The sequence below is a fragment of the Haliotis cracherodii genome, unplaced genomic scaffold, assembly GCF_022045235.1.
Source record: "Haliotis cracherodii isolate W230 unplaced genomic scaffold, xgHalCrac1.p SCAF_12, whole genome shotgun sequence".
NCBI lineage: Eukaryota > Metazoa > Mollusca > Gastropoda > Lepetellida > Haliotidae > Haliotis > Haliotis cracherodii.
Window position 1 is genome coordinate 20,137,645 of NW_027266267.1, and position 17,235 is coordinate 20,154,879.

Genomic DNA, 17,235 nt, shown 5'->3' on the forward strand with positions numbered 1-17,235 from the left:
ATCTTTTCTACCCTGTCAGGTTTAAGTACAAATCTGTGATAGTGTAGTTATATTTTCTGTTGGCGACTGGTATGTTATATTTCAAATTATAACTTAATTCTAGTCACGCTATCGCTGAAATACTTCCGATGTCCCAAGTAACCCCAACTCTGAAATCCTCAATACGAATAAGTGAGTGAGTATGGTAATGTCGCTTTTAGTAGTATTCCAGCAGTATGACGGCGGGAGAATGGACTTCACATTCTGACCCTGATGTTATCAAATTGTAATAATACTCAAGTAAACGCGAACGCAAGGTTGTTGACACCTGCTTTTGAAATTCTTGTGTCATGAGGGCACAGCGGAAACGAGACAGAACTACTTCATAACTGGACGATATCATGATGAACGTCTCAACGATTCACTCTCACCCAGATTCATGATTTATGCAAGAACTATTTCCTTTGAGAAATGCTATTCATTAAGTGCAAATAATTCGAACACCACAAACTTTATGTTAAATGTTCCACCAAACATTGCTGTTATGCTACAAGCGAAGAAAACATCAATCTTGGTCTTTTCACAGTAACCTTCTGTGACTTGTGTCTTCACTGAAGACGACGTGGCAGTAAGGTTTTGAAAACAAAAGACCTATGGCTTTGTTGAAAGTGCCGGCTTTGCTTCAATGATGGTGAGTGACAGTGCAGTTATTGTTCTTTTCAAATGGTCCACGGTAGAGTGTTTACATGTCATGTCAACCGATAAACAGTAACCACTAAGATTTTGTGCTATCCCGAAGTCACATTGACAGCTCAGCACACTCCAACAGACATCGCTTTCTGATAATAGGGTAGAACTACCGCATATGTAATCAATACTGAAACTTAGTAGTTGTGATGTTGTAATCATCAGGCACTCAGTGTGTTAGAGCTACAGTTGATCAGCGTCTTGCTTTCCCACAACTAGATCTCGAGAAGTACTGTTGCAGACTATGGTTATGTTCTTGCGGATCTTCGTTGTATTGCATCTTGGTCAATTGGTACTTACTAATACACTATGTATAAACGTAGATTTTACGAGAATACAACAAGTTTTCATGGCGCATCTTCGAAACACCACAGCCAACACTACTGCTGATTGTAGCGTCCAATGCTTGTCTGAACCTAACTGTGGCGCATTAACATTCACTGAAGTTGGTGGAACGTGTTCAATGCTCCGTGATGAGACTGGGTCATCTGCAAGCTGTGTTCAAGGACATGTGTACAAGTCAAGTATGTATAACATTCTACTTATTATTGTTATCCCCACACGGATCCGTCCGTATGTTCATCTGTGTAAGATGTCGTTTCTGTGTCAGATCTTGAAAACCGTACATTATACCTTCACCACACTTAGCACATAGATTAGTCTGGTGATGAACTGTAATGGCTTCGGAGTTTTGTAAAATGTATTTTACAACTTTTGATTGCAACAAATTTGACTTGGACTGAAAATGGGGCTTGTGCTCGTTTCCGGAGCAGATCTTGAAAATCGTAAATATTTCTTCAGCAAACGTATTCAAAACAAGCATTTACCATTGCGGGTGATGTCGATGACTTTGTCCTCTTCGTGTTATTATTTCTGTAAAATGTTTACGTTAGTCAGAATACGGACATGCCGGAAGCATACACTAACTGTTTATTTCTGCTTGTAGCTTAAAACCGAATTACATCAATATTGGACATTTCTGTCATTACTCTCATAATACTCCTTGTTATGTACAGTCCGCTGTGGTGTAGTTATACTGTCAAGTTTTTATAGATTGTAAGATATTATTGAACTCTAGTCACGATATTGCTGAAATTATCGATATTAACGGTCTTACGAGCCCCGACCTAGATATCATGAGTTTTCGCGAAATTCCAATGAGTTACTTTTATACATTTACACATGATGATCTGAAAGGGGCAATTTCTAAAGCTCTAAAGAATATGCCCGATTCTGTTCTTGAAGTTCATTCGCGAGATTTTGAATATGTGCTGGCTTTCTGGATTCGTTCCAAAGGCGTGGAGACCCCACTATTATACCTGTACCAACAACAGGTAAAGACACCTCACTACCTTACAAAAGATCCCACTAAAAATCAGTAGCAATGATGATCACTCGTCGTAAAAAAAGATTGAGTTATCTCTTGGGGACTTGACTTAGGTGTTATATCAGAGTTTACATTCCTGGGAGTTTATTTTAAACAGAGACTCACATGGTAAAGTCATATATTCAAACTTTGCAGCCATTGTAACTGTGTTATTAATCTATTGCAATGGGTGTCCAAAACGCAATGAGCTCATAGACCTACCATACTATTGCTACATAATGCACTTATCTTATCAAAACTTAACTATTGCTGCCAAGTCTTCATGTCAGCTTCTGAAAGGCATCACCTTAAACTTGATCGCATTCTTCTGGAGCTAAAAGGATTTGCACAAGAGCATTTGTAACAACTCCAGTCACAACGCTTTAAGTTGAATGCTCTGACACGCCCTTGTTCCTGTCACGTTAACAGATATCACATGAGTACTTTCTGAAGATAAGGCTATGAGCAGTTATAATTCAGTTACTGATACAGTTAATGTGTCGAGTTTGTCATGTGTGGCCAGATTCCGTTTGGCTTGATAATACAGAAATTGGCAGCACAAAAGGAGCTGGTCACATGAATGCAGTGGATCATTCCATGCCTTCTAAAGCTGCTCCTTGGCTACTCCTTAAGCCAGGATCGTGTCATGAACTCTATTCCATTGTTAAGAATGATATGAGTCTAAACATAGTGAGAGCATTTTCTGAGGATTTTGTACAAGAACACTGTGCAGATTTTACACACATTTATACTGTCGCCTCCAATGAGTCTTCGATAGTTCGTACTGCTGGGGCTTTCTGGGTCCCTGTTTATGCTATCTCAGACGTGTATTTCCAAATTTGCAACATAACATATAGTAATTCTACAAGCATAGACACTAGTGGCTAAATATGACGATGAAGCAATCATTTCTACTGATTCATTGGCAGCCATTAAGGCTCTTGAGTCTGGAGTGTATGAGTCCAGAAATGACATTGTGAAACAACACATTTCCTTAATACTAAATATATCCCAAGTGATATTGTATGGGTTCCAGCTCATGTCGGTTCGCAGGGTGATGAAATAGCAGATATTGTTGCAAGGTCGGAATTACTAAAGTATGGGGTTGATAATTCTGAATTCAGGCCATGCCAAGGAGATTTCAAATATACCATTGCGAAATCGGTCTTCATAAAATGGCATCTTTTGAGGGGTGTTGGTTCTGCTGGACGACATTTGCACAGATTACGCTCATCTGTTACACACAGTTTTCCCCGTTGTAAAAGACGTGATTAAGTCGAGTACACTTCGTCTTAGTCACTGTGCATTAAATGCCTACACAAGTGTTGGCCTGACACACAGTTGCACATTACCTGTAAGAACGTCCTCGTTATGACAACATAAGACATTCTACAATATGTGACTGCATCAGGCAAGTATGAGACAATTAAAAGATATGTTGTTTCGTGGAATAAAAACCAAAAAATTATGTAGTCACTGTGCATTAAATGCCTACACAAGTGTTGGCCTGACGCACAGTTGCACACTACCTGTAAGAACGTCCTCGTTATGACAACATAAGAAATTCTACAATATGTGACTGCATCAGGCAAGTATGAGACAATTAAAAGATATGTTGTTTCGTGGAATAAAAACCAAAACATTATGTATCACATTCAAATCGCTTTAACATTTCTCTTTCTGTTTTCTGCTGTTTTATTGAGAGAGCGTCATCTATTTTCTAAACTAAATTGTGTTTGGTTGATGTTTTAATCCATTTCATAAAGCAGAGGATCCTGTTATTACTTTGGGATAATCGTGTACAATGTCATACATTTTTAATGCGGGTAAATTAATTCTCTTTGGTGCATTACATTTACTTGTATTCATTGTTGTAAAACATCATTTGATGTGTTGGGCGCAAATCGGCCTCAGGATATACCACTAGCATCACCACCAATACTACATATGGCGTCTTTGATGCATGTATGGCATGTGTCTTTGATGCATGTCATCATGTATATTTGATGTATGTAAGCATGTGTCTTTGATGCATGTAATCATGTGTCTTTGATGCATGTTCATCATGTGTCTTTGATGCTTGTAATCATGTGTCTTTGATGCATGTAATCAAGTATCTTTGAGGCATGTATGCCATGTGTCTTTGATGCTTGTAATCATGTGTCTTTGAGGCATTTTCGTCATGTGTCTTTGATGCATGTAATCATGTGTCTTTGATGCATGTTCGTCATGTGTCTTTGATGCATGTAATCAAGTGTCTTTGAGGCATTACGTCATGTGCCTTTGATGCATGTAATCATGTATCTTTGAGGCATGTATGCCATGTGTCTTTGATGCTTGTAATCATGTGTCTTTGAGGCATTTTCGTCATGTGTCTTTGATGCATGTATTCACGTGTCTTTTATGGATGTACGTCATGTATCTTTGATGCATGAATGCCATGTGTCTCTCATGCATGTATGTCATGTGTCTTTCATGCATGTATCTAATGTGTCTTTCTTGCATGTGTCATAGCGACTGATTTATGACTACCATTGTCTGCAGTACATTTGACTTCAAGGGCAATTTACCCTGTAGCCATGTCTCCATAACTTAATTGTCATTACGTTTTAGGCGCTAATCCCCATTGGTAATCCTCACCAACATTCCATTGTATATTGACTGTCAGTCAGCCTGGACTACCATATCACTTCCCTTTAACTACTGTTTTTATAGTATGGCATTTATTGCCCTAATTGATCATCCCATGAACTGTGTTTGTTAATCACGCCCATATGTCCAAAGCAACGTCGTTGTCTCTTTGTCTGTCCATTGTTGTTCATTACTATATATGTGCTACCATTACACAGTTACGGGAGTGTTAGTCAGGCTTGGTATTCCGAGTGCTGGCATAGGGACGACCTCGAGCAGGATATGCTGCTCGTAGGAAACGCTCTGAGGTGAGCTGGAGCTCCGCTCACCTCTTGTACGCCTGAGCTGGAAAGTCTGCTCATTGCTGTGTTTGTGTTGTCAGAGCAGGTATTCCGCTCATTGTGCAATTATTGTTTATTGTTTACATGTTGTGCATAAAGCGTTCCGGGACAGTGATGTCGATTTTGTCCTTTTTTCCCCCAAGAGCTAATTCCCCGTACACATGCACGTTGACAACTGGTGTTAGAATCCGGCTGGAGTAACTTTTGAGCTTACTCCCGATCCCGTAACCTCTCTGTATGCCTACCACCCTGAAGAACAATCATCAACTCGAGCCATGAAGAAACAAGATTGAAGAAAACAACAGGAATCTCTCCGAATCTCTCAAGATTTCGTTCATACACAGGACCAAGGAAGTATAAACGCCTATCCCGCAGTGATCCTGACCACAGCCATCATGATGCAGATCATACAGAAACCGCCTCACGGGCACCTACAAGATGGACACTGTGTACAAGATATCTCATTGGGACTTACTAATTTGTGTTTACTTACATGGACTCAATCCAGGATATATGATGTGTGACTGTTGATAAGTGCAACCAGGTATGTTTAATCAAAGCCAGTATATTAATGCCAAAATGTGTATCCAAAATTAATTTTTATATGTGCAATATACTCAAATTCCATGTTTAGTCACGCTAGATCTTTGAAGTTATTGTGTAGGGAATCTTGGAAATGTCTCTAGGCCACGCCAGACATATAGATACAGCTAGGGCCCAGACAAACCTAAGCTGTAGGGTTATCGAGTCACACCTGAAAGTTAGACTCGTAATTTCAAAAATCTAAACGACCAAATTTGTCATTCGTTACAAGTTTTCAATGTGCACAGTTTGGTACAAAATTGAAAGTATTGTCTTGGACTTTGAAATCAGATTAGGGATTTTCTTGGGTTATCCACCCACACACATGTATATTGTATGTCAGTATTAAGTAATTAACAGCACAGCGGTATTCAGCATTTCAGAATTTTGATGTCGGAATTAAGGATTATTATTTTCCTTGGGCATAGCACCCATAACATATGGGCAAGCTCCGTTAAAGACATGGGAAGAGCACCCATTGTACTTAAAAGGGCAAACGTACCCACAAGTAACGTTTGAGTCGCGCGGTAAAGTTAGACTCCTGGTTTCAAATTTCTTTATGTGAAATATTTGCTGAGATGTTTAATTTGTACTTTTTATGACATTACTCATTATCATTATTCAGTACTGAGTCGCACCGCCAAACCAGACTCCTGAATTCAAAGAACCTCAATAATATATTTATTGAATCTGTCCAAAGCGTTAATTAACTCGTAGTGAATTTGCACATTACAAAGATCACTTTCAAACTGGCACTTAATCAAATTGGCTAGATGACCACTTTCATACCGTCATTGCATAGGTATATTTGTTGCACAAGAATTTCAACGATATCATGAATTCATCTAACTGATTTTGTTCACATTTTGCACTATTGTTTCCGTTGGTGAAAAAGTTCACACATATCAATTTGGACTTGTCAAAGCTTGGGGTCCAAGCTTCACGGAACGGAGGGAAGTTGTCATAGCGACTGATTTATGACTACCATTGTCTGCAGTACATTTGACTTCAAGGGCAATTTACCCTGTAGCCATGTCTCCATAACTTAATTGTCATTACGTTTTAGGCGCTAATCCCCGTTGGTAATCCTCACCAACATTCCATTATATATTGACTGTCAGTCAGCCTGGACTACCATATCACTTCCCTTTAACTACTGTTTTTATAGTATGGCATTTATTGCCCTAATTGATCATCCCATGAACTGTGTTTGTTAATCACGCCCATATGTCCAAAGCAACGTCGTTGTCTCTTTGTCTGTCCATTGTTGTTCATTACTATATATGTGCTACCATTACACAGTTACGGGGGTGTTAGTCAGGCTTGGTATTCCGAGTGCTGGCATAGGGACGACCTCGAGCAGGATATGCTGCTCGTAGGAAACGCCCTGAGGTGAGCTGGAGCTCCGCTCACCTCTTGTACGCCTGAGCTGGAAAGTCTGCTCATTGCTGTGTTTGTGTTGTCAGAGCAGGTATTCCGCTCATTGTGCAATTATTGTTTATTGTTTACATGTTGTGCATAAAGCGTTCCGGGACAGTGATGTCGATTTTGTCCTTTATTCCCCCAAGAGCTAATTCCCCGTACACATGCACGTTGACACATGTATGTCATGTGTCTTTGGTGTATGTATGAATGTGTCTATTCGCGTCATATTTGTTGGAGTATAAAACTCCTGTGTCCCTGGTGTTTGCAACTTGGATATCCGTTGCAATGTGACACCGCACCTGTTGACGCTCCATGGTGGGTGGGGAGTGGGAGTTCTGAACTACTTTCTGTCATCATGTCTCTCCCACAACTTGGTTCAAATAGAAAAAAGAGAAGACTAGTAATTGAAAATCAACGGACAGTGTATCTCAAAACATAGATTCGTGGGCTAGCATTCTAGTGATTAGGCCTAAAGATCAACTTCCCATTCAACTCAACCCTTTTGCAATTTCAAAAGCTGTTTCTGGGATTTGTGGCGATGTTAAGAATGTCACTCGTCTCCGTGGTGGTTCCATCATGTTGGAATGTTTGCGGAGACAGCAATCTCTTAATCTTTTATCGATTCATACATTTGCAAATGTCGAAGTTGCTGTGTCCGCATTATTCGAGACATGGCTCGTTGCCTTTCTGACATGTCAGAAGATGAATTCACTGCAGCGTTGGAAGATCAGGCTGTCACGGCTGTTAAACACTTTACCGTCAGGAAAGAGAGTGGCATTGAAAACACAAATACATATCTGCTGAATCTATTGCACACTCATCTATTCCCCAATCTATTAAAGCAGGTTATAACAACATCGGAGTGGAGGTGTATGTCCCTAAATCCACTCCGATGTTTCACTCGTCAACACTTTGGTCATTGTTCCAAATCATGTCGTTACTCAGTGGTTTGTTATCGCTGTGGTGGCGATCATGATGGCACCAGTTGTACAAACGAAATCAACTGTGCTAACTGTGGCAATGACCGTGTCGCCTCATCCAAGTCCTGCCCTGTGTGGCAGACAGAATCTAAAATAATCAAAATTAAATGCGAACAAAACATTTCCTACAATGATTCAAAACAACTTGTAAAAACTCCCTCAATGTTAAATTATTCTGCAGCTGTTTCCCGCCCTATCTCTACTTCCACTAGTCATTGTCAGACTGATTTGTCATGGGTAAGGTCTGATCTCGAATAAGGGAAAGAAAAAACAAGCTGTCAGGGTACCTTCTCCACCAGAGGTACCGGTTTGCAACTCCTTTGAACTTCTGGACATGGAGGTAACTCCGTCTTCAGAGACCGGAAGGAGTTCTTCTTCCTCAAGTCCGCGTGGGAGATCACCAATTGAGCTACCATGACTCACTCATCGAATTTAATTCAACTGAAATATAGAGGACTGAGGCATAATTATAATGATTTACAAGTCTTAATCCAGGATTTTAAACCATCTGCAATTTGTTTACAAGAAACATACTATACTTAACAACAAAAGTTCCTGTGACATTAAATAAGATTTAATGCAAAGTTATGTTTTTTACTAAATCTGAAACAATTTCGGTTTGCAACAATTAAAAGACTCCTGTAAGTGTTCAAATGGTTTAATTTGCCATTCTGACTTCAGAAAATGCCTCATTTCATCAAAAACATGAACATGCCAAAATGTCAATTTACAAATCAATAGCGTGTGTGTCCACCTCTGGTTGCGATGCAAGCAACACATCTCCTGGAATGGACCAGGCGTCGCACAAAGTCCTGTGGGATATCTGTCCATATCTGCTGGAGCATGCTTCGAAGTGCCTGGAGTGTCTGTGGAGCGAGCCGGCCAGGAGATGACATTCACGTTGTTTTGTTGAGGAGATTCCTGAACAAGTCGAGCAATATGAGGCCGGGCGTTATCATGTTGAAAGGTAATGCCTGGGCCATGACGACGCAAAAACGGTAGAACAAACAGGGCCGATGATCTCGTCGCGGTAGCGCTGTCCATTGAGATTTCCCTCTACAACTATCAAACGGGTCCTCTGTCTTGCTGCAATCCCACCCCATACCATAACGCTGTCTTCCCCGAACCGATTATCTTCCATGATACAATGATTGACGTAACGTTCACTTCGACGTCGGTACACTCGAATCCGTCCATCGTTGTGGCTGAGGTGAAAACGAGACTCGTCAGTGAATAGAACTTGTCCCCACTGCATGGCCGTCGAGCGTAGACGCTGTTAGCACAACTGTAGACGTGCTTGACGGTGGTTTCCAGTCAAAATGGGACGCCTGGAGGGTCTTCTGGCGACAATCCCTGCACATCTGAGGCGGCGACGTACGGTTTGTGAAGATATTCGTCGAAGGCCAGGAATGCTTCTTGCAGTCACTGTTGCTGGCTGGAATCGATTTCGTAGGTGTGTTGTTCGAATCCAGTTGTCTTGTCGATTGTTGGTTATGCGTAACCTACCACTCTGAGGGTGGTCTCTGACTGCATTCGTCTGTTGCCAACGTTGCCATAAACACCAAATGGTGTTTCTGTTGACGTTAAATTGTCTTGCAACATCACGTTGACTCGATCCTGCTTCAAGTATACCAATGGCTTGCAGACGCTCATTTTCGGACAGGCGTGTCATTTCGTAATGTTGAATACTAGCGTAATTTTTTTTTCTGAGTGGTTAACGCACATGTATTAATACCCATTCTTGCGTAGTGAAATGCATCGGGCCTGCATAAAGGTAAACTTTTGCATTGAATGCATGCTTTTCTGTAGCAGTTGCGTTTTCGTGACTTGATTCCATACATGTACTACAATATTGAAAACCAAACTTTATTTGTTTGAAAAAAACACTAAAACATTGGTGTCACAGGAACTTTTGTTGTGGAGTATATAAAGACACTGACACATTTCATATTATACCTCCTACAATGTCTTTTCACCTAGGTGCTAAATCCTCTGGAGCTTCCTCAATTTTAATGAAACACAACGTCATCTTACTACTCCCATTGTCTTTACGCTGTGCTCGCTTTATATTCCACCATCTTCTTCTCTCCGACAGTCTGAACTTCAAGCTCTCTATGATCAACTCCTCAAGCCCTGTTTTATTATGGGCGATTTTAATGGACACATTCCATTTTGTTTAGACTAATAACAAGGGGAAACTTTTGGAAGATTTCATTTCTAACAATGACTTGTGTATCCATAATGATGGTTCAACAACATGGTACAAGTACCTACTCTGCTCTTGATCTATCAGTAACAAATTCTGATTTAATAAACGAGTTTGAATGGTCCGTCCACGAAGACCTCTGTGGCAGTGATCATCTCCCATTTTTAAATCCCGTCTAACCTTCAGATGTTCCTCCTTCAACAAGATGGAACTTTACTAAGACTAACTGGCCATTGTTTGAAATACTTGAAGCCAATAAATTAAAACCTTATCAGTTTCTTGATGCTACTGACCCTGCACAATTATTTTCTGTTGAATTAAACAAAATCGTCCTCTACAAATCAAAACATCCGTAAACCATGGTTTAACGATGATTGCAAGCAAGAAAAAGCTGAACACAACTTACGTCGCCATCCCAGGGAACATAATTTGAATAAATTTAAAACTTTAAAAGCTAAAGCCAGGCGTACTTTTAAACAAAATAAACACCAATCTTGGCAAAATTATGTTTCCAAAATAAATTCACGTACGCCCATGTCTAATGTATGGAACATGATACAGAAAATTAAAGGTAAAGTCTAGCATCCACCATCTTAAGAATGGGGATGAACTATTTACTAATAAATCGGATATTGCAAATAAACTCGGTGAAACGTTAGCAAAACAATCGCTTTCCTCAAATTATGTCCCCCAATTCCAACAATTTAAAAAACAACAAGAAAAGAAAACTATTAATTTCAAATAAGATAATGGTGAAGACTATAATGAAATATTTTCGATCCATGAACTTCATACTGCTCTTGGACAAGCGCATGATACTGCTGCAGGAGCTGATAATGTACACTATCAACTCCTGAAGCACTTACTTATATGGACATCAGGTAAGTTTTCTTCTTCTTGGCATGATGCAATAGTTGTACCCATACCAAAACCTGGAAGAGATCATAGTGATCCCTCAAATTATAGACCCATTTCACTGACCAGTTGCGTTTGCAAAACCATGGAACGCATTGTCAACAATATATTAACATGGTACTTGGAATCAAATAATTAAATTACAAATATTCAGTGTGACTTTCGAAAGAATCGAAGTACTGTTGACGATTTAGTTCGTCTAGAATCATTTGTGAAAAATGCTATAATAAATAACAAGCATGCAGAGTCTATCTTTTTCGATTTAGAGAGATTTACATGATTTTGGATTGAGAGGCCATTTGCCTCAATTTATATCCAAATTTTTAACTGACAGATAATTTCAGGTCCGCGTGGGCTCTACCCTCTCTTGTCATTATCATCAGGATCAGGGTATCCCACAAGGCAGTATTTTGTCTGTCACTTTGTTTAGTATAAAAATAAGTAGTCTTTCAGAGGTTTTAAGTGATTCAGTAGATGGATCACTTTTCGTTGATGACTTTAATGTTTCTTGTCGTGGAAAAAAATATGCATACAATAGAGAGGCAGTTACAAATCTGTCTCAATAAAATTCATAAATGGTCCCTTGAAAATGGGTTTAAATTTTCAAAATCAAAAACTAACTGTATACATTTCTGCAGAAAATATAAACCGCATAAGGACCCTGAAATCTTTTTAAACGGTACCCCTATCAAAGTTGTAAAGGAGGCCAAGTTCTTGGGCCTTATTTTCGATAGCCATTTAACTTCCCTTCTTCATATTAAATACCTTAAAGCTAAATGCCTGAAGGCCCTTGATTTATTGAAAGTAGTTTCTAATTCGAAGTGGGGAGGGGACCAAACAATCCTCTTACACGTATACAGGTGACCGATTCGTTCAAAACGCGATTACGGCTCCATCGTGCATGGTGGAGCATTCAAAAGTAATTTAGAAACACAAGATACTATCCATCATCAGGGCCTGAGGCTTTGCCTTGGAGCCTTTAGAACTTCTCCCATTCACTGTCCCCATGTAGAAGCGGATGAACCTTCTCTTCAACAACGCCATCTGAAATTATACTTACAATACATCTCTAATTTATATTCTAATCAGTCTGATCCAGCTTTTAATTGCGTCTTTAATCCTCTTTACCGAGATATTTACAATAAAAAATCATCTCTTGTTCCACTACTTGGAATCAGAATTCAGTCTGCCATGTCTGCTTCTAATATTAAACTGCAAGATATAGCTCCATCTCAACTGTTTTCATCACCTCCTTGGCAAATGGTAAGGCCAGAGGTAGACCTCACATTAACCAAGAAATCAGATACAAATCAACTAATTTACAAACAAGAATACAATCAATTAAGAAACAATTATGACACTTATAAATCTATATTTACTGATGGATCCAAGGATGGTGGTGCTGTTGCTAATGCCACTGTCATTGGATCTAGAACAACATCTTCATGATTACCTGATAACAGTTCTATCTTTACAGCTCAGCAGAAGCGAACGCAACTTTTACTGCACTAAAATATCTTAAGAAACAACCTAAACATAAACAATTCATTATTTTTTCTGATTCTCGTTCATGCCTTCAGGTGATTGAAAATATGTCTTGCAAACATCTACTTTAAATCCAAATTATCGAATTAATTAAGGATCTTGCTACTGGCCAATATGACATCATCTTTTGTTGGTACCATTGGTAACACAATGGCTGCTGCTGCTGCAAAAGCAGCACTCAACAAATCTGTGACACCACTTCTTATCCCGTACACTGATTATAAACCTATAATTAGATCTTACATCCGTGATCTGATGCAAAAGAAGTGGGACACCCAAGTAGGTATCAATAAATTACATGAAATTAAACCAAATATCGGTTACACCTACATAGGCTGTCAGTCCAGATTTGAAGAGGTCATTATGCGACGATGTCGTATTGGCCACAGCAGATATACAAATGAATACTTATTGAAAGGTGAGGATCCTCCGTTTTGTGTCCCTTGTGATGAAAGAATCACGGTCAAGCATGTCCTGTTTGACTGCATTGATTTTTCCATCACAAGGGATAAATATTTCTGTGTCAAAACAGTCAAGGACCTTTTTAATGATGTTAATTCTCATTTAATATTGTGCTTTTTAAAAGAAATAGAACTTATTCATAAATTTTGATGCGCTTAACATATTATTTTATAAATTGGTGGTGCTAATTTATAACTGAGATTGTTAGTGTCTGTACCCTTGAGGGGGTTTGAAGTAGTGTAAAATTATTGTCCCCCCCCCCAAGAGTGTGTGTAAGTCCCACATCATTCGAAGTATTTTATGCATGCCAGAATTTTAAGACGTAGTATTTTTGTCATTTTAATCGTAGGCTTAACTGGTGAACTATCGCCAGTGACTGAAGGGATGATATAAATCCTGCCGGGGTCTATGCAGGAAGCACAGGCACTGTAAGTCCCCCTGGTCCCTGGTATGGTGATCTCCCTTCAGTTACTGACGATCTCTAGCCCATTTTTATATTGTGTTGTTAATCCTTTCTGCTTTTAAATGTTCCTCAGCTAGTTTTAAATATACTGTGATATATTGTGATATTCTAGTTATTTTACTGTCCTTCGATGACAGGTTTTTATCAAGTCTACATATATGTGTTATTAATGCATTACTTCTCGTCACGATATTGCCGATGTGACGTTAAATATTAACTCACTCACTCTTTCATGCATGTATGTCATGTGTCTTTCCTGTATGTAAGTTATGTCTCTTTCATGCACGTACGTCACATGTCTTTCATGCATGTATATGATGTCTCTTTCTTGCATGTATATGATGGGTCTTCCATGCATGTATTACATGGGTCTTTCAAGCAGGTATGTCCTCTCTTTCATGCATGTATGTGATGTCTCTTTCAAGCATGTGTGCCATGTCTCTTTCATGCATGTATGTCATGTCTCTTTCATGCATGTATGTGATGTGTCTTTCACGCATGTATGTTATGTTTCGTGTATGTGTGTAGGTGTGTCTTTCATGCATGAAGGTATGTGTCCATCATGCAGGAAGGTACGTCTCTTTCTTGCATGTATGTCATGTGTCTTTCATGCATGTATATCATGTTTCTTTCAAGTGTGTCTGCCGTATGTCTTTCAAGCATGTGTGTCATGTCTCTTTCAAGCATGTGTGTCATGTCTCGTTCAAGCATGTATGGCATGGGTCTTTCATGCATGCTCGTCATGTCTCGTTCATACATGTATGTTATGTCTCTCTCATGTATGTATAACATGGGTCTTTCAAGCATGTATACCATGCCTTTCAAGCATATGTGTCATGTCTCTTTCACGCATGCATGACATGTGTCTTTCATGCATGTATGTCATGGGTCTTTCAAGCATGTATGTCATGTCTCTCTCATGTATGTATAACATGGATCTTTCAAGCATGTATGCCATGCCTTTCAAGCATGCATGACATGTGTCTTTCATGCATGTATGTGATGTCTCTTTCAAGCATGTATGTCATGTTTCTTTCACGCATGTATGTGATGTGTCTTTCATGCATATATGTTATGAGTTTTTCATGCATGTATGTGATGTGTCTTTCTGTATATATGTCATGTGTCTTTCATGCATGTTTGTCATGAGTCTTTCAAGCATGCATGTCATGTTTCTTTCATGCATGCTCGTCATGTCTCGTTCATACATGTATGTTATGTCTCTCTCATGTATGTATAACATGGGTCTTTCATGCATGTTTGTCATGTCTCGTTCATACATGTATGTTATGTCTCTCTCATGTATGTATAACATGGGTCTTTCAAGCATGTATGCCATGCATTTCAAGCATGTGTGTCATGTCTCTTTCATGCATGTTTGTCATGTCTCGTTCATACATGTATGTTATGTCTCTCTCATGTATGTATAACATGGGTCTTTCAAGCATGTATGCCATGCCTTTCAAGCATGCATGACATGTGTCTTTCATGCATGTATGTGATGTCTCTTTCAAGCATGTATGTCATGTTTCTTTCACGCATGTATGTCTTGTGTCTTTCATGCATATTTGTTATGAGTTTTTCATGCATGTATGTGATGTGTCTTTCTGTATATATGTCATATGTTTTTCACGCATGCATGTCATGTTTCTTTCATCCATGCTCGTCATGTCTCGTTCAAACATGTATGTTATGTCTCTCTCATGTATGTATAACATGGATCTTTCAAGCATGTTTGCCATGCCTTTCATGCATGCATGACATGTCTCTTTCATGCATGTATGTGATGTCTCTTTCAAGCATGTATGTCATGTTTCTTTCACGCATGTATGTGATGTGTCTTTCATGCATATATGTTATGAGTTTTTCATGCATGTATGTGATGTGTCTTTCTGTATATATGTCATGTGTCTTTTATGCATGTTTGTCATGGGTCTTTCAAGCATGTATGTCATGTCTCTCTCATGTATGTATGTTATGTCTCTCTCATGTATGTATAACATGGGTCTGTCAAGCATGTATGCCATGCCTTTCAATCATGTGTGTCATGTCTCTTTCACGCATGCATGACATGTGTCTTTCATGCATGTATGTCATGGGTCTTTCAAGCATGTATGTCATGCCATGTGTATATTGGCTGTGGAAACCAGTGTTGATAATACATATATATATACAGATGCTAGTACAATGCAACATGACAAAATCGTTCGACTTGTTCCGGGTCCCCACTACGGCCGTGTTGAGATTAGGTACCAGTCTACATGGGGAACAGTGTGTGACGACTATTTTACTGATGTAGATGCCAGAGTCGTCTGTAGAGAACTTGGATTGCCCTCGTGAGTATATTAGGACACCCAGCATTGTAATTTATCATAATCTGCTTAATAATGTTATCAAACATGCAAAACATGTATGTATTGCTCCATCACTTGGACAGGCATTTTGTTAACATTTGAACATTCTGTTCAGGAGGAACAATAGTGACTAAATATTGATATTTGTAAAACTGACATAATGAACTATAACTGTTTTTACATATTCCCTTCGAGCAGAGATGGACACAGGTTACTTTGGTATTATACTTAAACTTACTTATTTAGTGTGGGGAAATTTCCTGTTTACAAACGATTATACCAGAATTGTTGGCAATATATTGATAACTTATGCGTAGAGATAGGTTTATTCCTTATTTGTGTGAAATAAACTAGTCTTTGGGCGAGAAATAATTTCATGAAAAATAATTAAACATATATCACACTGTAACAACGGTGGCAATAATTATCTTCATTCTGTGACATAACATTACCTGTGATATATTTTAACATTAGTCACTAAATGTCAAGTGGGCGGATCGGTCACAAACATACTTATTGATATAGAAAGTAATTATTCCAAGAATGGTTGTTCATGTATACAGTTTTGTGTGAGGTTTTGTATCAGTCATGATCAACTACGCGCAGAAATATGTATAAAATGTGTTGACGTCTTGAGTCGGGATGTTTTACACGTTTTTGCATGAGAGAGGAAGGTTTGATTTTCTCAATACGATTCATGGCAAGATTTAAGCATGCTGAAAGTGCGTGTAAAACGGCTCGTCATCATTTATAAAGAAATTGTTTAATGCGATCATTAATTACGATCATTATCATTTTAACAACGTTCGTAAACATATTTGCAGAGACAACGCAATACAGAAGGCTTCTGCTTACTATGGTCAAGGAAGTGGCCCAATACAACTGGATGATGTAAATTGTGCTGGGAACGAGGCATTTCTGAACCAGTGTTGTCACCTACAATGGGGCACTCACAACTGTGGTCACAGCGAAGACGTCAGCGTCATCTGTCAGTAACTGCCTGGATACATCACCAGCATGGTACAGAAACAAGTGATGCCCTACGTCGCATAACATGTCTATATGATTGCAGTAATTAGAACCAGAGGCATGGCTGGCCTAATGATCTCATGCGACAGTCTCTACATAGATATGGGTTCTTCAGTTATATAAATTATGGGGCAGTGGGGTAGCCAAGTGGTTAAAGCGTTTGTTCGTCACGCCGAAGACCCGGGTTCGATTCCCCATATGGGTACAATG

General features: G+C 39.1%; 1 protein-coding gene across 1 annotated transcript; it reads left to right on the plus strand.

Annotated features, from left to right (window-relative positions):
* The first annotated feature begins 976 nt into the window (after window positions 1-976).
* Window positions 977-16,992, plus strand: LOC139457631 (macrophage scavenger receptor types I and II-like). Its single transcript, XM_071238985.1, has 3 exons — window positions 977-1,250; window positions 15,819-15,978; window positions 16,821-16,992. The coding sequence occupies exons 1-3, from the start codon at window positions 977-979 to the stop codon at window positions 16,990-16,992; spliced, it is 606 nt and encodes a 201-aa protein (XP_071095086.1).
* The last annotated feature ends 243 nt before the right edge of the window (window positions 16,993-17,235 follow it).

Excerpts from the sequence above, each read along its gene's own strand:
- LOC139457631 (XM_071238985.1), top strand. The coding sequence starts at position 977 with ATGTTCTTGCGGATCTTCGTTGTATTGCATCTTGGTCAATTGGTACTT. Across the intron at positions 1,251-15,818 it reads AGGACATGTGTACAAGTCAA|ATGCTAGTACAATGCAACAT; the intron begins GTATGTATAACA and ends ATATATATACAG. Across the intron at positions 15,979-16,820 it reads AGAGAACTTGGATTGCCCTC|AGACAACGCAATACAGAAGG; the intron begins GTGAGTATATTA and ends ACATATTTGCAG.